We start from the raw sequence: 23897 nt of genomic DNA, 5'->3' as shown, positions 1-23897 counted from the left end.
GTCACCCTGGTGACCAGTTGGAACTAGATGTGGGCAGTTTTGTAGCAGGTTGTCCCAGAGAGGTTGCCAGGTCGATTCTCCAGCTCAGGTTCCAAAGTGTGATTGGTGTTGGCTGGTAGCATAGGAACGATGCCCATGGCTGTCTCTGGGGTGAGCTTGGATTCCATACAGTTTCTGAGTAGTGTCCCTGGGGATGGGATGCAGAAGTAGAAGAGATACTGGTTTGTGCTGAGGCGTCATTGGGGGGGGGGGGGGGGTGGGGAGAAGCAGAAATGGTCCTAATTCATACTGTGTTGTTGTTCAGTCACTAAGTCGTGTCCATGTCTGACTCTGCAACCCCACAGACTGAAGCACACCACAGGAACAGAAAAAACAGAAATAGTGCTGATCCATATGAAGGGCAAAGTGGGGCAAACAGAAGTGGTTCCAATCTGCATTTATGGAAGGATGGGGAGAGCTAAGGCAGAAGTGATCCGGTTCTGTATTTGGCATCAGAGAATAGAGGAGGTTCTGGTTGGGGAGGGGAGAGGCAGGGCAGAGGCGGAGGTTGGGGTTGAGCCAAAGGCGAAGCATCCTGGTTAACAGCTGGGCAATAGAGCTCTCTCCACCCAGTACCCTCCAGAGAGCCCTTCTGATAACGATTCCATCATCTTCCCATCTCAGAAAGTCCCTAACAGCCGGACTACCAGAACTGACTTGGCCTTAAAGCGCCGAGAGACTTCTCTGGGCTAGCGAATGCTGAAGACTGGTCCACGCAGCCTCACGTGCATATTCACTCACACCATGTTTTTCCTTTCCCAGTTCTGCACACACAGCCTTCTGCCCTGTCGCAACGCTCTGCCACTCGACTCCCCTCGGGGCGCCAGGAACCCGCGATGACGCGGTCGGCAGGCCTGGCCTTAAAAAGTTCCCGGCCGGGCTCCGCCTAGCCGGCAGCCGGCTCCACCCTAAGCCTAAGTCCCAGGCTGCCACCGACTCCTCCCAAAGCTGCGAACTACAAGTCCCGCCACCCTTCGCGCGCTCTCTCCTGCCTCTCCCTCACCCTAAGCCGGCGCGGCCAGTGAGTCGGCCTAGAGTACCTCCCATTGGTCTCTCCGCCCTGTCAGTCACCTGAGAGTACTGAGGGGCGGGTCAGAGGTGGAGATCCGGATCCGGAGCGGCTGAAAGGCGGAAGTGGAGGCCGGAGCCTGGGACACCGCCGGGGGGAGAGGAGCGGAGCCTGTCCGAGACCCGGCCCCAAGTAACGCCGCCGCCCCGGAGCCGCCGTGAGTGTGCCTGACCTGGGAACCAGTGTCTCTTTCGTGTTGAAGCCTCTCCGGGGCAGCCTTTCCTCCCGCCCAACCCTGGCTTAGGGAGATACTGATCCCTCCCCCGACCCGTAGCCCCTTCTTAAGGGACTCCCCAGGCGTCGAGCCAAAGCTGGGGGGTCTCTTCTTTCCTTCCCTTATCTGCCCTTCGTGAGCCTTTGGAAATATCTGTGGCTCTTCTGTGGTGTGTCTGGTCCGATTGTGGGAGGGAGAGACCCTAAGTTCCTCTCCCTCTGCTCCCAGAATTGGAGGAATCTTTGTCAGGTGTGAAGGATCTTGTTCTCCTTCTCTTTTAGAGGTAGCCCGGAGTGTTGTCTGTCGCCTTTTTTCTGTGTCCCACTCTCCATCCCACAGAAACAGTTGTCCCTCCAGCCCTGGAAGAATTTTATCTCGATTTCCTGGGGCTGGGGCGGGGTGGGGGTGGGGGTCCTGGGTGAGACTGCTGCCACAACTCCTTAACTTCCTCTCTCTCCTGAAGCCAGAGAGCCACCCAGGATCTCAGCAGAGTTTAAAGTCTGGAACACTCTTTAGGAATGAGCTGTCTTCTCCTTGTCTCGCCCCCTCAGCCCCTGTCCTCTGGTTGTGTTGTTCTCTTGAGTGTATCGCTCACTCTTCCTGCCTCTGAACAATTTAGCTGAGGTTTGCTCAATCCTAGCTACAGATCACATAGATCAGGGTGGCTCTGCCCATTCATTATCTTCTCTCTCCCCTCCTCCTCCCCACTTGCTGGAGTCCCAGCCCTGTCCTCCCAGAGCACGTGAGTGGTTCCAAGCTGCCTCAGAGGGGACTGCTCCTCCTGGGACTGCTGTCTGTTGGTCTTTAGGGAAAAGGGAAAAGACCAAAAATAAGGAGTCTGGAACTAAAGAGTCCTGGGCTATCTCTTTCCCATCCCTATACAAGTACACTTACCTCCTTGATCAACACGTCTCACCACTTTCAGTCCCAGGGTCTATCTCCATTCCCCTCTGGGCTTGATCACGTAAATCATAGATTACAGAGAATTAAGTTGAGGTCACAGGTAGCACCTCTGGGTTCTTAATGTGTTGATTTTTTGTAGCCCAAGGAATTCCCACGCATGCCAGAAAGTGCTGATTTCCCCTAGCTTTTCCGAGAGACAGCCTGGACTGACATCTGATCCTTGTCCACTGCTTAGGACTTAGGTGTGTGAAATGGCTGCTGTCTCAGACCAAGCTGGGAGGTTCTTTGTTATGTGGCCAAAGTACAGGCCAGAGACTGTACCTTAATGAGTGCAGCCTGACTCTGAAGGCCGTGACTGACCCTTGCTATCAACAGTGGCAGAAGGGAGGGAAGACCATGCAATCTTTGGGAATTTCTGAAGCTCTTCAGTGTTCTGGGCCATCTTTACTGCCCTTGGATGCTCCTTACAAGTATTCCAGTTGTTTTGCCTTGAGATCTTTTTGACCTGTTTTGGACAGTGTCTGACTCCTACGAACTTGCGAGCTAGACCTAGGATGCACTTATTTCATTTTTTATTGAACAACAAAAAAACCTTGTTAGTGTCAACAGGCAGGTCACAAGCTCTCTCTGTGTCCCTCTGAACTTCTTTGGAGGGTTGCTGGAGACTTCTATGACCAACCTAGTTTCTCTAGTCCGGCCAGTCTGTGTTCCTCAGGGGCAAAGCCAGAGAAGCTGGCTACTTGCTGGTCATTGGTCTCTGACCAAACTTACCTCCTCAGTATTGGGGTGTAGCTTCTGGAACTCTGGGAGTCCTGGGATGAGGCTGGCTAGCTTTCTGAGGGAACTTTCTTTGTCTAGGCTTGGTCTCCCAGCTCTGATTCTGAAGCAGGCTTTTGAAGGAGAAGCTCTCCCTTTCAGAGAGACAGGAAGGCATTAGTGCCCTGGGTGGTTAGGCAGGCACTTCTGTCATCCAGAGATTACAGAGTCCAAGCAGAGATCTGACACTGCTTGGCAGAGAGAGGGAGGGCTGTGTGTGGGACAGAAGCCCATCCCCTCTGATGCCCTTCGTCTCCTGTCTTGACTCTTACAAACAGTAGGCCTTTTTCTGCCTTTATACCGTGGAAGGGTGGTAACAACTAATTTTTTATAAATCAGTTTAAAGTTGCCAAGTTCTTTTCACACATGTTCCTCACAAGAGTGCTGGAAGATCGTGGGAATTGTATCTCCACTTTAGAGACGATGCTGAAGGAACTTAAGTGGCTAGCCTTAGATTACACAGTCGGAAGAAGGTCAAGCTGGGTCTCTTTTGGGATTTGATGTGCCTCATCTTCCCAAATAGGGGGTCCTCCTTTGGTCTGTTTTTGGAAGGATTGGGCATTCGGATGGGCAAGCAGTGGCCCAGGTGCAGACCCTTTAGCATCCTCACCAGTGACACCCTCCTCTGAGTCTGGTTTTCCTCCCCACCCTCACCCTACCCTCCTGTCTTCTTTCACCTCTGTTTCTGGGGACCATGGCAGTTATGAGTCCCAAGTCAGGACCCTTCAGGGCCTAAGAGTTTGGGTGCATCTGCATGCCATTAATTTCTTGGGAATCTGAAAGTCATGATGGCTAGAAAATGAAAGCAAAAGTGAGTGGTCTGATGGTCCCTCTGGGCAGGGTGAAGGACGCAGAGAGCTGGTGGAGCTGGCCTCTGCTTAGCCTCCTGATTCTCCCCTGGTGCTGCCTACTGCTCACAGTGGGAAGAATATGACTGTCCACCAGGGGCTCCTTTCACTGGAGTTTACATGGAAACGCAGAATAAGGTCAGAAATTTAAATTCAGCCCCATGAACCAAGTACTTCTCAGAAGGACCCTTCTTCCTCTAACCTTTGCCTGGTAAACAGAGGTGGTATGGTGGGGTGGAGGGCACGAGAGCTTTAGAGTCAACCAGGCCTGAGTTGTCATCTGGGCTCCCTCATGTACCAGCTGTGTGGCCTTGGACTTGTCACTTGACCTCTCTGAGCCTCTCTTTCTTCCAGTAAAATGGGGATACAAAATATCTTGCCAAAGTGGAAACAAAGAGGACAAAGAAGTTAGTCTGTTCCCTGGCACAGAATAGATACTCACAAGGTCCATGGGGTTTTGAAGGTACATCGTAATTTATCCCTAGGATTCTGAGCCAGTGTTTCTGCCAGTTTTTACTGTGATGCCTGGTGCTTGGCTGGATGGTTGCCATATTGTCTCGTTCCGTGGATGGGGAACAGAATTGATGTAGGTTGTGTTCCCATTTTACAGAAGAGAACGCTAAGGCCATGATTCTGCTCCTCCCACTGGAGGTTCTCAAACCCACTGCGTACTTAGAACCATGGATCTTTGCATCTCCTAGGCACTTCAGTCTTACTCAGTTTTAGACGTTTTTATACTCAAACAATCCTGAATCTATTATAGATTGGAATGCAAAGTTTGCATATGTTTAAGCTAAAACAGGAAACTTGAGGACAATATTTTCGTTGCTGCAGGCTGCTTTGGGTTCAGTTCCCAGATTTCTGGGCTTTTGCATTTTCTCTCGCCTGAGTTGAGTCAGGGGTACTTTTGTTGGGACCATCTGAGAAGTATCATTTCAGATAGGATTTGTAAACTAGGATGTCCCCCAACTCAGGTAATAGTGCTTTCAAGAGCCTTGACAGAGTAGAACTGCAGTATTTCTTTCTTTTTTTTTTTTTTTTTGGAGTGTTTCTTAAGAAGTCCTCTGCGTTAATATCTTGGTACTGTAGCAGGTTAGTTTTCAGAGTAACTATCCCATCTCCTGTATATAGGAACAATCATCCAAATAAAAGCTACATTTTTGAATCGTGCTTCCTGTGTGCAAGGACAGACTGACTGCGTTCAGTCCCCAGGTTATGGTGGAGTGAGTCACAGAGCAGGGGGAATATTGAAAGTCTGTGCTCGGGTCCCTCCTCACCCCATCTCTGGGTGAACTGTGTGCTCTTCCCTTTGCGTGGAAGGCCCTTCTCCGCCTCCCGCCTGTGAGCCGTGTCGCCCAACTTTTCTCTCAAAGCACAGCTGGAACATCACTTCCCTGTGAAGCCCTCCTCCCCTGAAGGAGTCTGAGGGCTTTCCTCTTCCTTGTGCTTTCCTTTCATTGCTTTCTGTCTGCCTCCTTGTCTAGCGGATGAGCCCCGTGGGGGCGCCAGTCATGTCCTATTTTATCTCTGTGCCATCCTGGCACCCAGCATAGCAGGCCCCCCACTGTGGTTGTCCAAGGAAAGGGCAGACATTCAGACCTGCCCTTGAAGCAGATGGCAGCCCATTTCCTCTAACTCACCCAGCGAGGATGCGGTGAACCTGGGATTCACGCTCACATCCCTCTGATCCATTTCTTCTTCCAACCTCCACATAGTTGCTCAGAGATGAGAAAGCAGACAGCTAAACAGGATGAATGCTATGGTACAAATGATAGAGGGGGCAGAGACAGGTCACCAACTCAATTTCTAGAGGGTGGAGCTCTCCAGATAGCCACATCCCGCGCAAGGTTTCATTGGGAAAGGGCATGGCCATGGCCATCCATGGTCCACTGACCACCTCCCAGCGCCTGGGTACCTGGTCGCTGTGCCCCGGTGGCTGTGTGCGGTGGCGAGGCAGTACTGACCCCAGGCCAGGGTTTGGCAAGGGTTGATGGAAGTGAACTCAGCTCTGGTCCCTGGGTCCTCGCTTGCATGTCTGCACAAGGCTCATTCTTGAGTAAGAATGGGCCTGAGAAAGTGGTGTCAGCAGAAAAATTACAAAAGTCCTAGAGTTTTTGCCCAAACTGCACCCTCCCATCCCCCGCTCCCACATGGTTTCCACTGTGATTAATATCTTACATTAGTATTGTACATTTGCTACAATTAATGAACCATTTATGTGTATAATAACTAAAGTCCACACTTTATTCACAGTTGCCTTTTTTATAAAAATTAATTAATTGATTGATTTGGCTGTGCCAGGTCTTAGTTGTGGCACACAGGATCTTCGATCCTCGCTGTGGCATGCAAGCTCCTAGTTGCAGCCTGTAGGATCTAGTTCCTTGACCGGGGATTAAACCTGGGCCCCCTGCATTGGGAGCATAGAATCTTACCGCTGGACTGCCAGGGAAATCCCACATTTCCTTGGTTTTTATCTAGTGTTCTTTTTCTGTTCCAGGATCCCATACAGGACACCACATTACCTTTAGTTGTTATACCTCCATAGGTTCCTCTCAGCTGTGACATTTTCTTAGACTCTCTTTGTTCTTGATGACCATGACAGTTTTGAGGAATATTGGTCAGATATTTTATAGCATATCTTTCAGTTGGGATTTGTCTAATATTTTCCTTATGGTTACACTGGGGTTATGGGTTTTGGGGAGGAAGACCACAGAGCTAAAGTGCCATTCTCACCACATCATATCAAGGGTACGTACAGTCTGCCTGACTTAATACTGTCAGCATCAGCTTTGGTCGCCCGGCTGAGGTGATGTTTGTCGGGCTTTCCCGCTGTCAAGTTATCATCTCCCCTGCCCCTTTTCGTGCTGTCCTCCTTGGAAGGAAGTCCCTCTGAGTAGTCCACACTGGAGAGGTGGGGAGTTATGCTCCTCGCCTCCCGGGCAGAGGATCTACATGGGTTATTTCAAATTCTTGTACACAAAAGATTTGGCTGTTCTCCCCCATTTATGGATTCAATTAGTTAAATCAGTATGGACTCATGGGTGTTTATTTTACACTGTGGTTTATAATCCAGTGCTACTTTATTGTTCAAGTTGTCCCAGCTTTGGTCCCTGGGAGCTCTTTCAGCTCCCTTTGACCTACCCCCATCATCTCGGGGTGTTTTGGTTTTCATTTCTGTAAGCACTTCCTTACTTTTTGGCACTGCAAGGTGCTTCAGGCTTACCTTATGTGTTTCCTGCCCTGGTCCTAGAATCAGCTGGCTCTGCAGGGCCCCTCCTTTTTAGCAAACGCTTCCTCTCAGCTGTGTTGATATGGAGTTATATGGTTGGGCTCAAGTTATTTCTCCTCTTGATGGTTAGTCATAGTTGCTGAAGCCTCCAGGGGTAGGTGAGGTGGAGCTGCACTTGGGATATCCTCCCCGGGAGACTTCTGGGAGCTGACCCCAGTGGCCAGCGGCTGCTTCTCCATACTTCTCCTACCCTCTGCCTGATGCTTTTCGACTGAGCCCAAAATGGTCGGATTTGGTATTTACTTTGGAATTTGCTATCCATTTGGAAGGATGAGGTTCATAATTATTCCTGTATTTCAGGTGCTAAGTTCTCCAGCCAAACCCTCCAGAACTCTTGAGTCTGGTAGGCGAGTCCCTGTGGTCCAGGCCAGCTTTCTATTGCTGTCATTCAGAAACAGACCTCCCCTTTGGGAGGGCTCACACAGAGTTTGTGGCTCCAGGCAGGCTCAGGGCAGGCTGTCACTTTGAGCTGTGATCCTGAATCACTGAATAGCTTAAATCCTTCCGTTGTACTGTCATCCCTCTGAAGATGTGTAACCTGAGCCCTGCTGGGAACACTAACTTGGGATCTGAACAGGAGTTGGTTTACAAGCCTCTTGCCTTCTATTCATAGCTCCATGTGTGTCCCCTTCGGGTGGCTCTGTCAGAAGCATCCCAGGCGTGGGGGAGGGCGTGGGTGGCCTCCCGAACCCTGGCTACTCTCCTTGTCATCAGATTGCTCTCTGAGCGGCTCTGAAGGCTGTGGTGATTAATGACACCAGTTTCCAAATCTCTAGCACTTGCAGCCTGGTTTTTTAAAAGGAACTCTGGTGTCTTTGTCAGCTGTCCTAGCGCTGTCCCCTCCCCCTCCCCACAACTGAACTACTTCTTCCCTTTCCTGAAAGAGGCTCTGAGATGGAAGGAACGGCGTTTGGGCTTCATGATTTCATGTTGTGGGCCTTTTATTTTTTTTAAAGAGCTCTTGTTTGCGTGGTTGGGGGCTTTCACTCAATGTTGATTTTTTTTTTTTTGGACAGTGGTGGTCGTCCCCACCCTCTGTTCTTCTGGCTTTGGAAGTCAGTCTCCAGAGAATACAAGGTTAGGGTTGTTTACAGGACAGAGGACATTAGCAGTGAGCTGGTCCTTTTTCTCAGGCACTGGGGGAAGTTGTTGTCTTAGTCCATTTGGGCAGCTGTACAAAATTACAGCAGACTGGGTGACTTACAAACAAAGAAATTTATTTCTCACACTTCTGGAAGCTGCAAGTCCAAGATCAGGGGGCCAGCATGGTTGGGTTCTGGTGGAGGCTCTCTTCCAGGTTGCAGACTGCCCACCTCTTGCAGTATCCTCACGTGCTGGAAGGGGCAGGGGAGTTCTCTGGGAGTCTCTTTCATTGATAAAAGGGCACTCATCCCACTCATGAGGGCTCTGCCCTCACAGCCTCACCTCCCAAAGGCCCCACCTCCAAACACCATCCCAGTGGGCATTAGCATTTCAGCATAGGCATTTGGGAGAGGAACAGAAGTATTAGCTGTTTTCCTCCTCAGCATGCTCTCCAGATGAGGGGCACTGATAAATGGGGTCCTGGGCAACTGGAAGCAAAAAGCAATACGTGAATAATGGGACGTTTGATTGAGGACTCCACTTTGTTGGGACCTCCCCGCCACAAACATTTACAGGGAGAGCTCTCTCTGCATCAGCTCGCCCTCAAGCCCTTGGTCTTTCGTGCATCCTTTCCCCAGCAGTCCTGGGAGATGGGTGGTGCTAATCTCCGTTTTGCACGTGAGGATGTGGATTCAGTGATGCAGTGCAGACTTCACCCTAGGAACTGGCAACTCTAGGACTTGAAGTTTGTCTGACTCCAGCCCTCGTGCTTTTCACCCCTGTGCAGATGGAACCTAAGAGGTTCTATCTGGGGTGCGGAAGCGTCTCTTCCTCTGGGCTATGGCTCTGGTGAGGGATATGAACCGTATGGCAGATGGATGTGTGTTGCAGCCTTGAGCTGCCCTGTTCGCTCGCCAGACCTAACCAGTTAGTATGTGCATCACAGGCTTGGTTCACCACACTGATAAACACCCACTGTGCGTCAGGTTTGATGTTATGTGCTGTTAAAACAAAGGGAAACCCATAGTCTGACTTTGAGAATTTTATATTGTGATCATTTCATCTGCAACAATGCCCTTAGTTTCTCTCACTTTCTCACTTCCAGCCCTCAAGCCCCCAAGTTCTCCAGCCTCTTGCCACCCACCACAGTCATGAAAATGGGGCCATGAAATAGAAGTGTGATTCACTCATTGAAACCTGTTGAGACCCATGCATTGCCTGACTTCTTCCCCTCACCCATCGACATTTTGTTCGACAGAAATTTAACAAAGGAGAGATCAGCCTAAAATACTGTTCTTTGGCATGCAGGCTCCCTGGAGCAGCCATCATCCCTCAGACCCCACAGCAGGAACTTTGACCTTGTTTCTTGGTGGTTGGGCAGCCTCTGACCATAGCGTGTGGGATGTCTGAGCAGGAGGAATTTGGTTTGCTAGATCTAATACCTGATTCTTTTCCCCTGCTTGCCTGTGAAGCATGACCTCTGCCCTGTGCTGTCTGTTGAGGAGCTAAGGGCAAAACAAAGGGGCGGCAGTAACTTAAACTGGCTTTCTTTCTTTCCTTTTTTTTTTTTTTTTTTTTTTTTATTAAAGACAGGAAGGGTTTGTGAGAGGTGTCAGTTGTTGGTATGAGTAACTCGGTAGGCAGGTGTTGCTGATGACCCTGACTTTCAGCAAAGGTTTTTGGAGTCTTTTCTGGGCCTGGGGCAGCTGTGGAAGCAGCCGCTGTTCAGGCAGGTACTCCTGGCCCCTACGGAGACCTTCCTAAGACAGAGGACTCAGTGGGCCCTGCGTTGTTAAGATCCTAGTTAGCGCTGTCTTAGGAAATGAATTGTAAGAGCATGAACAGCTCAGACAGAGGAATCGTGAGGCTTGTGGGTCGGTCAGTATCCTACACCCATTCTGACTGGCTTCGTGTGACTCAGACTCTATCCTGGGGCCACAGCAGGTATAGGCTGAGATGAGGGAGGAAGCTGAGGAAGCGTGCCGGGCTCTCTTCTTTGCACTCCCCCTGGCCCTGGCAGGTGAAGAGCTGAGGATGGGGGTGAGGGTGGGGAGCCACCACACAGCCTTGGTCCCATCTCCCCTCCGCTGTAGCTGGATGCATAGGGGTTTGTGCCACCAAAAAAGCGTCAGACTTCCAGTTGGGCTTTTGCTCGAGGCTTCTTAGAGAGCTGCCCTACATGGGGCCAGAGATTCTGACATAGCCTTGAGGACTGAGGTGTGCCGAGCACGAGGCCAGGCCGTCTTAGGGAGAGAGTCTCTTAGGAGTGGCAGTGGTAGGCCCGTGCGCCCCCGGGGCCTCTTCAAATCGGTAGGCAGGACAAACCTTAGCTGGTGCAGCTGCAGGCAGACCCCTGTCTGTCTGGCCTTCCTCACCACCCTGCCACCCAAGTGGCCAGCAGAGAACCCTCACGCTGCCCCTGGGGCCTGGGGCCCTTGGATGGATGGTATGGACTGGCACACTGGCCGGGCCGTGTCAGCAGATCCCGGTAGATAAGCCCCCGCCCCTCAGCAGCCTTTCTCCCCATGGGCATAGGAAGAGACGGCCTGGAGGTTTCCATCCAGCGCTGACTCTGCTCATCCGCCTCTCCGTGGAGCCCATCTGTGGTCGAGGGCTGAGAAAGCAGCTTGGAGCTCAGGGGAGGATTTCTTGGGGCTCTTGCTGGGGCCGGACGTGGGGAGGCCAGGGCTCCGACCTCCGGGGTGGCTTTCACCCAGCTCCTCCTGGCATCTGTGCTGAGCGACACCGCCGGCCTCCCCCACCAGGGAGAGGGCTGCAGGAACGGCCTCGCTCTCTCCCTCCGGGCTGCTCCTTGGCACAGCTCCAGACACAGGGGCAGGCCCGCGCGGTCACGTGTAACCAGGGTGTGAGCCTCTTGGTGTCCCTGCTTGCGGGTCCCTTCTGCAGGTGTTGGTGTACCCAGTGGACCCTGTGCTCACAGCCTCACTGCGGTGCAGGGGTCTAGGCCCCCAACCCCGTGGAGTCTCCCCGTTGGAAGGGAAGAGGGGAAACTGCTCCAGGTTGAGGGAGTTGGGCGGGCTGGGGCAGATTCCAGGGCCTGTCACAGCAGTAGGGCCCTCCCCTCTCACTCCCTCTGAGTCCCCCTCTGGGGTGATTTCTCTCCCTGTCCCCTGGACAGGGAGTCACGTGCTGTGACTGTAAAGGCAGCACCCCTTCCCTCTCCTCCTGCTTCCGTCTCCCCTAAGCCCCCTCCTTCCTTGTGGAATGAGACTGCAGCCCGGGCCCGACATAACCGTCACATTCTCCCCAGATCTCAGCCTGCGTGTGCTGTTAAGCTTCTGGCTTCCAGGGCCCAGCTTCTTCTGTTACACACTCCAGATGAGACTCAGGCCCTCGGTGAGGCGATTCCATGCAGTTCCCAGTGGTCACGCAGGGAGGACATGCCTCTCTTTGAGTCCACCCCTAAATCCTTTTCTCTCTGGACTGCTTGGGGAGTGCAGAGTCACACCGCTGTAAACTCTTTCTCCACACTGAAAAGACATCAGCGTCGGCTTTTCCATGAAGCTTTAATAAAACAACCTTAAAATTCTTTAACCCACAATTAAGTACAAACCATAAGTATATTTTTAATATGTATGCAGCAGGCACATTTGTTTATGTTGAATCTTGCTATCTTGCTTCTTGTTTGTTTGGGTATCTTTGCTCTCTTTTGGTCCTCTTCTAATTCAGACAGCATTTTTTTGATTGTCTTTACTCTGCATTTTGTAATACTAAAATATAAAATATTTTATCTATAGGGGAGTTAGATTGGTCTCATATTTCTAAACTTTAAGTTTTCATTGCTGTATGCAAAATTCTGTACCAGCAGCATTTTAAATCTTTTCATTGACATGTAACTTATATACAGTGAAACTTAACAAGTCTTAAGTGCATTTTTGCATGTGTAGACATCCATGTGGGTGCGCCTGGTGGCTCAGTGGTAAAGAATCCACCTGTCAATGCAGGAGATGCAGGTTTGGTCCCTGGGTTGAGAAGATCCCCTGGAGAAGGAAATGGCAACCCACTCCAGTACTCTTGCCTGGAGAATCCCATGGACAGAGGAGAGCCTGGCAGGCTACCGTCCTGCTGCAGCTGCTGTTTAGTTGCTAAGTTGCATCTGACTCTCTGTGACCTTGTGGGATGTGGGCTGCAGCCTAAGCCCTTGCCCATGGACTGTAGCCTGCAGCCCCTGGGGACGCAGAAGAGTTGAACAACAACAGACATTCCTGTGTCTACCTCTCAAATCAAGATGCAGGACTTTCCTTCCAACAGCATGTTTTTGTTTAGTTTGATACAAAACTCCTTTTTCCACAGTTAACAGCCGTATTTTGGTGGCTCCGTTACTCTTGGTGGATGTAATGACATTATTAATATCCTTGGGCTTTCTGTCTCTGATGGGGGAGCCTTGCTGGAGTTATAATCCTGGGCTCGGGCTCTGCCACCACCCGGCTGTGACCCTGGGCAGGTCACTTCGCTTCCCCTTCATCTCCTCTGTAATTGTGAAGAGAAGCTTTGAGCTTTGACAACCAGTGAGTCAAAGCTAGTTAGTTAGGCTCTTAGTAGTATAACAGCCTTGCTGTTCACGAGTCCCTCACCTTCAGGAGGATACTGTGCCCTGCCCTCCTTGTGTTGTTTCATTTAATCTTGTTTCATTTAACAGCACGGTGTGATTGGTGTTAGGTAATACCATTTACTAGATAAGGGACAAGGGACTGAAGCTGACAGCGGCCACTAGTCTGACTTGGCCAAGGTCACTCGGGCTTTAACCAAACCCAGTTCGGCCTCCCAAGTCCTGACTGCTAATGGTCTAGGAAAGGGCGTGGTACCTCCTGTGGATCTTGGCTCCTGTCTTTCTGGATCTGCCACCAGCTGGAGGCCTGGGTAATCCTGCTGTGAGTCTGCCCTCTGGTCCTGGATGCCAGTCGTGGTGGTTCTGGTTTTCCCCTGTGCTTTTAAGTCTAGGGGTGAATCAGCTCCCATGCTGATCTGAGCTTTTTAATGTCTTCCACCTTAGATTTAAAAAAGAAATCTGTGTTTGCTTTATTTTTGGCTGTGCTGGGTCTTCGTTGCTGCTGCTTTCTCTAGTTGTGGTGTGCAGGCTTCTCACTGCAGTGGCGTCTCTTGTTATGGAGCACGGGCTTAGTTGTTCTAAGGTTTGTGGGGTCTTCCCAGACCAGGGATCAAACCCATGTCCCCCTCATTGGCAGGCTGATTCTTAACCACTGGATCACCAGGGAAGTTCCCGCCCCCCCACCTTAGCTTCTGAACCTAATTAGCTTTCCTACATTCCCTGATTTGCTCATTCTCTTTAAGCTAACAGGTTGCTTCTCCTGGCTTCTTGCCCAATTCTCACCGTGTTAAATATTCAGGAATGCTTTTATCCAGAGTAAAGTATAGCTGAAGAGTCACTGGCCAGCACCCCCCAACCCTCAAGGCTAACCTTGAGTAAGAAAGTCTAGAGTCTCAGCCCAGCCTCTGGCCAAAACGAAATCTGGTTTCCCTAATCGGCTCACTATCCACGCTGTGCCGGGACTCTCAGCTAGAGGAAGTCTCTGAAGCAAACAGGAAGTGCGAGAGACACCCACCAGCTGGAATTGCTCACTCTTTACCAGGAAGGACAGAGTGTATAAAGTAGGTGACTTCATGGATTAGAGAAGGGAAAGGTGAACTTTTCAAGTATGGAGACTGGGGGGAGAGGCAACATTCCAGCAGCATCTGGTGTCTTGGAGAAGGCTTCAGGTGTTGGGTAAAGCCGAGAGCCAGTCCCCACCCCCAACTTGCTTCACCTGTACTGTCCACAGTACCCATCTGGGGGCGCCTTTCTGTCTCATTTTCCTCCCTCCTTCCTGTGTCAACTGCAACTCTTGGGCTTAAATCAGCCACCTAGAATCACTTAGGGAACTTATTTTTATTTTATTATTTTGGTTTTTTGGCCATGCCTCACAGCTTGTGGGATCTTAGTTCGCTGACCAGGGATTGAACTTAGGCTCTCGGTAGTGAAAGCGCTGAGTCCTAACCACTGGACTTCCAAGGAATTATTGGGAAACTTATTTTATTTTTTGTTGTTATGTTTTTGTTTTTTTAATTAATTAAATTTTTGGCTGCTCCAGGTCTCAGCTGCATCGTGCTGGGGCTTTCATGGTGGTGCACAGGCTCTGGAGTGTGTGGACTTCAGTAGCTGCAGAGTGCAGGCTTATTGTCCCATGACATGTGGGGTTCCTCGATCGGGATGGAACCCGAGTCTCCTGCTTTGGGAGGCAGATTCTTAACCACTGGACCACTCGGAAGATCCCAAAGAGGACTTATTTTAAAAACACTGATTTCTAGACTCCACTCCTAGAGATTCTAGATTCGGTTGGTCAGGCCCATTTTCTAAACCTGGTGGGTGATTCTGATGGAAAAAAGTTTGAGATCCACTGACCTGGTGGCTTAGACACTAGAGTCTGCCTGCAATGCAGGAGACCCAGGTTTGATCCCTGGGTCAGGAAGATCCCCTGGAGAAGGGAATGGCTACCCACTCCAGTATTCTTGCCTGGAGAATTTCATGGACAGAGGAGCCTGGAAGACTACAGTCTATAGCAGAGTCGGACACGACTGGGTGACTAAGCGTGCATGCACTGAGCAAGACCTAAGTGTCCAGAGGTCAGAATAGCAGCATCCTGCTCTTTTTTTCCTCTTTCTCTTACCTGCTCCGTCTCAGGCTGGGCTGGGCATGTACCTGTTAGGCCTGTTCATGGGCCAGAGTGTTTAGGAGCTCAGATCCCTTCTGCCTTTGCATGTGCCATGTGGAGAAAGGTATAGGGTATCTCCGCCTTCACAGTCTCTCCCAATTCCCTTGAAGACTGGAAGTCGTGCTTGTTCTAGTGGCCTCTGAACGAACCAAGTTCTGATATGGAGCATGGGGGTATTGGGTGGCTGGGTTATGGCGAGAAAAGGCCCTTGCAGTGGGTCTGAAGCTCTACACATTTCAGCAGCTTCATGAAAATATCCAGGAGGAAATTCATTCCACTCATGTGTTTTTCCTGGTGCTGGAGAAACTGGTTTTGTATATATACACACACATACACGTTTTGGCCTATTCTATATCTTATAAGAAACTTTGACCATAACTCAGCTCTTCAAGAGAATTAGATAGATTTCGGTCTAAAAGAAGACTGACTTTTACTGTGTCATTTTGGGTTAGAATGCCACCACTTGACTGCACCTGTGGGTAATCTAGCTGCTGGTTCAGGAGGAAAGGTTCCCAGACAGAAGCCCAGCTCAGTGGTCACCTTTACCACCTGCCAAGGGGTCCATCTCTGATTCCCCAGTCTTGGGAGGGGAGGGCCTAGGGCTTCCTGGGGGCTGAGTATGGCCTTTGCCTGTCTTAGGCTCCTCCATGTCTCTGTGTGCCCTTGGTGACAAAATCAACTTCCTCTGTGCCTTAGTGTCTGGGAAGGTTCAAGACCTCAGCTCATGTGATCACTGAGCGGGGCCAAGAAAACCACGAGGCAGCAGGCCATAAAAAGAATGCTGTGTGCGCCTGCTCAGGTGTCTCTGCAAGGCAGGACCGGCATCCAGGAAGAACATGTCCCCAGCCAGTTTGTACCAGGCAGAGCACCTGCAGCAAGTTATAAAATGCAGACACCAAAAAAAAAAAAAAAAAATGCAGACACCAGGCCCTTCTCCAGCCTGTACCGGAACCTCTAGGGGCTGACTGCACGAGTGGTTTTGTTGTGTAGACCGGGTTGAGACCCACTGCATAAAAATTATACGTCTCTTCTGACTTGTTTAAAAAAAATCAGTTGTCTGGGCAGGTTTGGAAACCCACGGGCTTGATAAGAGCAAGACTTAAGTGTTACCTCTATTTTTCTTGACTTGTGAGTGCTGGCTACCCCCCACCCCAGTAACCCTCAGCCCCAGCTGCTTTGGTTTTCTTGGAATTGTGCCTTCACCTCCTGTTCCCCATTCCCCACTCATCCATACCTCCTTCTCCAGTGCCCCAGCCACACTCTGTTGCTGGGCCAAGATTACGCATCACATGGATTTGTGGGAATAACCCACCTGTAATTCCATTGTGGTTTTGCGCTGTCGCTGTCGCCTGGCCCTGGGCAGCTCCTCCCACTGGTGGCAAGAGTACACAGGGGCTTCAGGGTGACTGTGACTGGCAGCCAGAGCCAACCCTTGCTGGGCCAGCAAACTACTGCCACAAAAGGAGAGTCTCATTCACCCAGCCACTCAAAACCACAGAGGGAGGGCATTGCCTCCACAGTGCCCCGTACAGTGGGGACCGTGGCTCGCGTCCAGGTTCCGTCACCACATGCTGGGTGACCCTGAGCAGGGCAGTTAACACCTGAGCAGCAGGCTATGTATCTGAAAAATAGGAGATGGTTTTAAAGTTTAAAGGAGATGCTGGTTGTGCAGTTGTTCAGTAAATATCAGCTGTCTCTGAAAACCATTTCATTTGGTGAGCGCTCTTTGAATTCCCCGTTTGTTCAGAACACTGAGAGGAAGGCGACAAAAGAGCCGAAAGCACAGATCTGGCCTCGAGGGTGCAGTGTAGGGTCTTGCCAGTATCATTGACTGGGGTGAAAAGAGAAAGCATCTGAAATTAGAAAATATTTCAAAACTAGCATCTCTTGTCACTAAGTGAGGACACCCCCCCCCCATACTTCCTTCCGTGTACTCTTGGGGAATAGGTGGCCCCCACTTCAAACCTCTTTTCCTTTAGTGCCGTCCAGAAAGGAAACTCTTGTTCCTGGTTAGTGAATCACTCTTCCTGAAGCTCACTTTTTAAGCGAGTTGCTGGGAGAACTTGGACGTGGAGAAACGATTCGAGGTTGCACAAAGCGGGCCCTTTGTGCCTGCAGCTCACATGCGCGCAGACCACTGCTTCTCACAAACACCCCCCTCTTCACTCACACCCCCTCCTTTGACCGGCGGGGAACGCGCTCCCCGTGCTCAGGGGCCAGTCGGGCTGTCTTGCTCTGAAACCCTTCCTGCATAGACTCTGTCTGCAAAGGGTAGTCTCAGCCAAACCTTTTCTTCTCAGCTTAGGTTCAGATGCCCCACAGAGTCTTCAGGATACAATACCTACTCACAGTGCTCGTTTGTCAGACATTCTGTGTACGTACTGTGTAAGTCTTCTAGAGGCTTCTGGAGATGGGCGCCTCAACCTTCTTTTCAGTCCCAGCCACCACTGACAGAGTGACTCAGATGTCAGTGTAGGAGCACCAGCTCCGGGTGGGGTGGGGGGATACGCAGGTCTTGGCACCCATGTCTGTCTCCGCCCATCCGCGCCTCCCCCCTTGCCTGCCTCCGCGTCGCCCTCTGCCTCTGCCAGTGGAGAATGGAACCGAGTCTCTATTTAAAAGGGGAATTCGACAGCCCTTCTGACTGCCAGCAGAGCTGGCTGGCTGCGGTGTGTGTTTGGTTTTGTGTGTGTTTGGTTTTTTAATGTGTGTGAGACTTCTGGGCCATCAGAAATGAGAGAGCTGGTGGAGGGCGGCGGGGGAGAGGCTCAGGAGAAGGGAGTGAAATGAAGCTTTGATTCCAGCACACAGTCCAGCCTCAGATTGGGAAAGTTGGTCAGTGCTTCTGGAGATGACAGGACAGAACGACTCTTTTGATAACAACTTGCACCTGGCCAGGCCCTGGTCCCCAAAGGCCCACGAGGTTGATCGAGCACCTTGTCTGAGATGCTTTCCACCGGGACTCCCCGTCCTCTGGTTGACCTCACCTCCCACTCTGGCTTTGCACAGAGGTGGGCTGTGATCTCAGCTACCAGGCCACAGGTCCATTGTTTGTTGAGCTAGATCCTAGAATCTTCTGAGCCAGTTTTTGGTACCCCATGTTGCCTGTTGACTTATGTATCAGTCACCAGGCTGGCAGATGCCCATTCCTTTCCTGTGGGTGTTAACTTGTATGTGAATGTACGTTTCTGGGGTTGGGAAGTCAGTGTGTTTGCTGAGAACTGTGAGCCTAGAGTTGGGAGACCACTTTTCTCTTTACCATCAGATGGTTGTAGGGCCAAGAGATGTGGGGTAAGCCTAGTGAGGGCTCGTGTCCTAACTTCTGGAAGAGAGGGGCAGGATGTAGGGGGCGAGGGGAGGCAGTCAGCCAGGTCATCCAGGAGGGCGGAGGGAGTGACCTGTGGTTTAAGAAGGGCTCACTGGGCCACAGTCTTTGTACTAACCCAGTACTTCTGATCTCTCCCTTATAGTTGGAGCCCCCCTCCCCACTAAGTGCCTCTTTGCATAGCACCGGCCCCTGCCCCCACGCTCACTGGTACCACTACAGCGGGACGGGCCATGGCGGGTCGGGGAGGCGCAGCGCGACCCAACGGACCAGCTGCTGGGAACAAGATCTGTCAGTTTAAGCTGGTCCTGCTGGGGGAGTCCGCGGTCGGCAAATCCAGCCTCGTCCTCCGCTTCGTCAAGGGGCAGTTCCATGAGTACCAGGAGAGCACAATTGGAGGTGAGTGGGCCCGAGGGCGGGGATGGCGGTTTCAGGGAAGTGGAGGAGATGCCCGGGCATCGAGGAGAAGGGATGCTGACTGCCCACAGGCTAAGCGTGCCTCGGGCGGCAGTAGCTTGCCTCCGCCAAGCCCTGGGATTGAATCCAGCAGCTGGTCTCCGTGTCTGTGTCCCAGCAGACATCTAGTAAGAATAATCTGAGTCTAAAATCGCCTTCCTCCCCTGGTTCCACCTCTTGGTTTACTTGTGTGGCCCAAGGTACACCCCCCATCGACCTGGGACGGGAGGGCTCCATCTGGATCTCTGAGGATTCTTATTTTTTTACCACAACCAGGCAGTGCGTCAACCCCGGAATGGGGAAATGGCCTTGTGAGTGGGCTGGTGTTTCTGAAGCTGACCTCTAGCCCTTCTTGAGCTCAGAGCCTGTCACTGATTTCCTAGTGATTTCCTAGCATGTGGCATGTGAGGGTCTGGTCTCAGCCTCCTGCCTCAGTGGCTAGTACACTGCTCGACGGGCTGGGGCCGACCTTGGGCTTGAGTCATGCTTTTTCTACCCTCTTGGTTGGTAGGAGGTTTCCAGGCAGCTGGAAACAGAATGGGCTGTGTCAGCAGTCTTCTGCTGCCTCCTCAGCACTCCAGTCAGGAGCTGGAGAGGGGGAAGTGAGGCAGGGCCCAGGCCCCTCAGGGACGTGTGGGGAGGGTGGACGCAGAGGGCCAGCTTCCTCCACAGAGCTGCCCGCAGTCCTCTGCTGGGGCTCCCGCCTGCCAGTCCCAGCTCCAAGACTCGTCCTTTGAAGCACACACACAGGTGCCGAGTGTTCCCCTGCCTCCTCCGGCCAAAGATAGGGTCACTGTGTTCCCTGAAGGTGGAGCCAGTCAGGAGCAAGTCGAGGGCAAAGCCAAGGGTGGCGGCCGGCCGGCGTGCCTGGAGGTGGCAGGGGCGGTGGTGGGAAGCCGGTCACCCAGCCCCTGCCTAGCAGTAGCACGGCGTGTACTTCCTTCTTCCCCAGGATAGCTGAGCGTGTGAGAGTCCTCAGGACACCAAAAGCCAGCGACACCCCTGGGCTGGAGCAGACAGAGGGGCTGGGAGTGTTCTCCGATGGGAGAGCGGAGGAGGGGCGTTGGGCCCACCCTTTTGTGCTTGGAGCCAGATTTCTCCTGGACTCTTCCTCTGCTGTCCCTGGCTGCTGTCCTTCAGGGAGGGCTCCTGAAATAGCTTTCCTTCCCCTCCCACTCCCACCTGGCTGGGTCTGTAAAGCCTGTGCAACCCCTACCCCCTCGATACACAGTAGCACCAGCTCCGGCCACCTTGCTCAGCTGCTCTGGCCTCCAGCTTGGGGGTTTTCGGTGCCCCCCTCAGCAGCAGGCTTCTAAGCGCCAGAGCCTGGATGGCTCAGCACAGATGTGTGGGGGTGTCCTCTCAGTTCTTCCGCACCTGGTAACACCGCCTGCCTTCTTCCAGCGGCCTTCCTCACACAGACCGTCTGCTTGGACGACACAACAGTCAAGTTTGAGATCTGGGACACAGCTGGACAGGAGCGGTATCACAGCCTGGCCCCCATGTACTATCGGGGGGCCCAGGCTGCCATCGTGGTCTACGACATCACCAACACAGTAAAGATTTTCTCTTGCTTCTCCACCCTTTGTTCCTGTTTGGGGTGTGGGCACATTTCCTCTGGTGTTGGCGGGCGTCTCTCCAGAATCTTTAGGGTGGTGACATCTTAGACACCTGGGCACTGTCAGCTCCAGCCTCTCCAGTGAGCAGTGGGCAAAAGGCCCAGTCTGTCCTGCTGACGCTCTGGCCCTGTTTCCCCAGGATACCTTCGCCCGGGCCAAGAACTGGGTGAAGGAGCTACAGAGGCAGGCCAGCCCCAACATCGTCATCGCGCTCGCAGGCAACAAGGCAGACCTGGCCAGCAAGAGAGCCGTGGAGTTCCAGGTGGGGGAAGACGAGCTGGCTCCACTAGGCTTCCCCAGGCTGCTCAGGCTTTGTGAAGGACTGCCACGGGTGGTGGTAGGGGAGCTTCTGTCTGAGTCCCCTCACAGCTCGAGCACGGCCTAAAGGGAGTGTCGTCCGCTGCTTTGCCTTCTGTGTCCATCGGGGTGGGGTGTGTGTGTGTGTGTGTGTGTGTGTGTGTGTGTGTAGACAGCAGAAGCTTCAGCTTACTTTTTCTATAAACTAACTTTTTAACAAAACAGTAAAAAAACTTTTTTTTTTAAACACACGCACATTGGAAATTTTTAACAGTTCAGGAAAGTATATAGGATGAAATTTGGGTCTCTAACCCTAGAAACTCAGTCCCCCTTCCCCCAACTTCCTCTCAATTTCTTGTCTGGAAAATATGCACAAGTCTTGTTGTTCAGTCAATAAATTGTGTCTGACTCTGCGACCCCATGAACTGCAGCACTCCAGGCTTCCCTGTCCTTCACTATCTCCCTGAGTTTGCTCAAACTCATGTCCATAGAGTTTGCCATCCAACCATCTCATCCTCTGATACCCCCTTCTCCTCTTGCCATCAATCTTTCCCAGCTTCAGCGTGTTTTCCAGTAAGTTGGCTCTTTGCATCAGGCCATGAATCTCTTTACATACTGTGTTTTTTTTTTAACCAGTTCCCACCTGATGGATTTCTAGGTTGTGTGTAATTACAAAAGACTAGAAACAGTGCTGTAGTCAACATCCACATACTTTTGTCCAAGTGTGCGAGTATATTTATTTGTAGGATAACTTTCTAGAAGTATTTTCTAGCCTAGTAATTTTGAAGAATAAGAAGGCAGAACTGTGGCCCATGGAAACCTGAGTCAGACATCTGCTGATGTGTGTGAGCTGAGAGGTGCTGTGTGTGATGTGGAGAACTCAGAACAGGGGAGCCTTAGGCCTGAAAACCCCTGCATTGTCTCTATTGTATGGAAGACACTGTAATCAGGGACGATTTTTCTCCTGGGTCTCAGCTCCTGCCAGTGTTTCCCTCCCACTCACTTTCTCACCTCTGTCCAAATCAGGAAGCACAAGCCTATGCAGAGGATAACAGTTTGCTGTTCATGGAGACATCAGCAAAGACTGCGATGAACGTGAATGAAATTTTCATGGCAATAGGTAAGTTGCCTCTCTTCCCCTCCCCCAGCCAGGGTGTATTACTTGCTTGCAGTCCTGTCGTAGGTCTGTAGGGTCCCTTCATCAATAGATCTTTTACCATTTTTAATATTTTGATAAAATTGGTTTTTTTTTTTCAATCTGTCAATATAGTTCACTCCAGAAATTTCTAAAACCTGAGCCCAAGTCTCAGCACTTCACTTCCAGACCCTTTATTGTACCACCATCTAAAACTACATCACCAGCTCCCTACCCACTTGTTAGTTTTTTTTCTTTTCTTTTTTTTTGCTCATTTGGTTCTAGAGTCATCCTGTGTGGGTTTGAATCCTTTCTCTCCCACTTGTTAAACTCTGTGGTCCTGGGAGACCCCTCTTGGCCTCAGTTTTCTTATTTAACCCCTCTTGGCCTCAGTTTTCTGAAAGACCTATGCACTTGGCACATAGAAGCGAAGCCATCAGTATGCTGGGTATCACAGATTGGGTGGTACCCAAGTGGACTTGGGAGAGTGCTGGGGTTCCCTCACAAACACACATCTTCCCGTTCCTCTCCCAACAGCTAAGAAGCTTCCCAAGAACGAACCCCAGAATGCAGCTGGTGCTCCGGGCCGGAACCGAGGCGTGGACCTCCAAGAGAACAACCCCGCCAGCCGGAGCCAGTGCTGCAGCAACTGAGCCCCCCTTGCCTGCCCACTGCCCCCACCTCCTCCGCCTCAACGACCCGACTGGAATCCACTCTAACCAATCGCACTTAACGACTCGGGCCACCACTGGGGGGGCAGGGGGAGGGGTCCACCATGATTTCTCCGTATCATTTTGATCATAGGCCGGAGTGAGTTATTCCACCTGCACCTTTCTGTACAAATACTAATTCAATTTTAAGTCTTAAGTCACTTTTTTAATATATATGATCTGCTCTTCCCATTTCCTGCCCTTTCTACTGCTCTCCCCCTCTTCTGCTGGTAGTAGCCACGTGCCCCTGTTCCACGCCCACCCTGGTGTGTGGGGAGGCAGGGGTTGGATAAGTTACCCTTCTTCCCCTCTTGCTGAGCAGCGGGCTCAGCAGGAGCATCCATGTCCTTACTGTGTCTGGAGTATGCTTGGTTCTGGGTGGCGGGGCAGGCCCTTGGGGCCAGGGAAGGGAGAGGCAGCTCTTCCCTCAGCTGGCAGTCATCAGGCTGCAGCGCCCGCCTCACCCCCCAACTCACAGCTGGGAGAGAACCCACAGCATTACCACAGCATTATTGTGACAGCCACGAACCCATTGCTCACAGCCCTCTTCCCCCTCGTCCTTGGTCACCCCGACCTCTGGCTCTGAGCCCTGTTCTGACCAAATCACGATGATGAGTATTTGGGGGTGGGTGGGTAAGGGGGGGTAGTGGGAGGGAATGGAACCAACTTTTTCTGTATTTTGTATTGTATGTTTTCTTCAACATGTAACCAATCAGTATCTTGTCAATATAGTCAGCCGATCGATCGACCTCCCACTTGTCTTCCTTGTCTTTCTCTGGCAGAGTTTATCAGGCCATAGCCTCTCCAGCTTACTTGAAGTTAATTTCACATGAACCTCTAAATCTTCTTAAACAAAAGCGTTCTTCCCCATCTAAAGTGAGGGGATGTTGGTGGTCATGGTAACCGAGAGGCCAGCTGTTACCAGCTCTAACCGGGTGGCGTGGGGTAAGAGTGAGCTGAGGCTGAATCTGAAGATGAAAGTTGAGGGTCCAGCATTTGCCTCTCCCCAACCCCCTCCAGATTTTATTGGGGTATGTGCAGTCTGTATTTGAAAATAGCTGGTCTCTAAACACCAGAAAGAGCCTCTTTGGGGTTTCTTGACTAGTCTGTACTAGTCTGGTGAGGGAGTGGGGTCCTCTCACCCTTTTCCCTGAAGAAGAAGGAACACTTAAGACCTCTGGAACCTTGGCTAGTCCTAAGGCCAACATAGCAGCCCCATATCAGATCCAAGTCACCTGGTCCCCCGTCTCTCTGGGGGCCCTCTGCTGGTCCTGGAGTTCAGCAATGGTAGGGCCCTTCCGGCCCTCTGCTGCTCCCTGCTGGAGCTGCTGGTCCAAGCAGTGAGCCGAGCAGAGGGAAACAA

General features: G+C 51.6%; 1 protein-coding gene across 1 annotated transcript; it reads left to right on the top strand.

The window, feature by feature from the left end:
* The first annotated feature begins 1131 nt into the window (after window positions 1-1131).
* RAB5C (RAB5C, member RAS oncogene family) lies at window positions 1132-23283 on the top strand. The gene is made up of 6 exons (XM_061144022.1): window positions 1132-1265; window positions 18463-18716; window positions 20178-20329; window positions 20532-20654; window positions 21716-21809; window positions 22362-23283. Exons 2-6 carry the CDS (start codon window positions 18551-18553, stop codon window positions 22475-22477), a joined length of 651 nt encoding a protein of 216 aa, XP_061000005.1. The 5' UTR covers window positions 1132-1265; window positions 18463-18550; the 3' UTR covers window positions 22478-23283.
* Window positions 23284-23897: the final 614 nt, after the last annotated feature.

The sequence above is a fragment of the Dama dama genome, chromosome 5, assembly GCF_033118175.1.
Source record: "Dama dama isolate Ldn47 chromosome 5, ASM3311817v1, whole genome shotgun sequence".
In the NCBI taxonomy this organism is placed as follows: Eukaryota; Metazoa; Chordata; class Mammalia; order Artiodactyla; family Cervidae; genus Dama; species Dama dama.
Note: the sequence above shows the minus strand (reverse complement) of the source record. Positions and strands in the feature narration are given on the sequence as shown.

Excerpts from the sequence above, each read along its gene's own strand:
- RAB5C (XM_061144022.1), top strand. The coding sequence starts at position 18,551 with ATGGCGGGTCGGGGAGGCGCAGCGCGACCCAACGGACCAGCTGCTGGG. Across the intron at positions 18,717-20,177 it reads CCAGGAGAGCACAATTGGAG|CGGCCTTCCTCACACAGACC; the intron begins GTGAGTGGGCCC and ends GCCTTCTTCCAG. Across the intron at positions 21,810-22,361 it reads TGAAATTTTCATGGCAATAG|CTAAGAAGCTTCCCAAGAAC; the intron begins GTAAGTTGCCTC and ends CTCTCCCAACAG.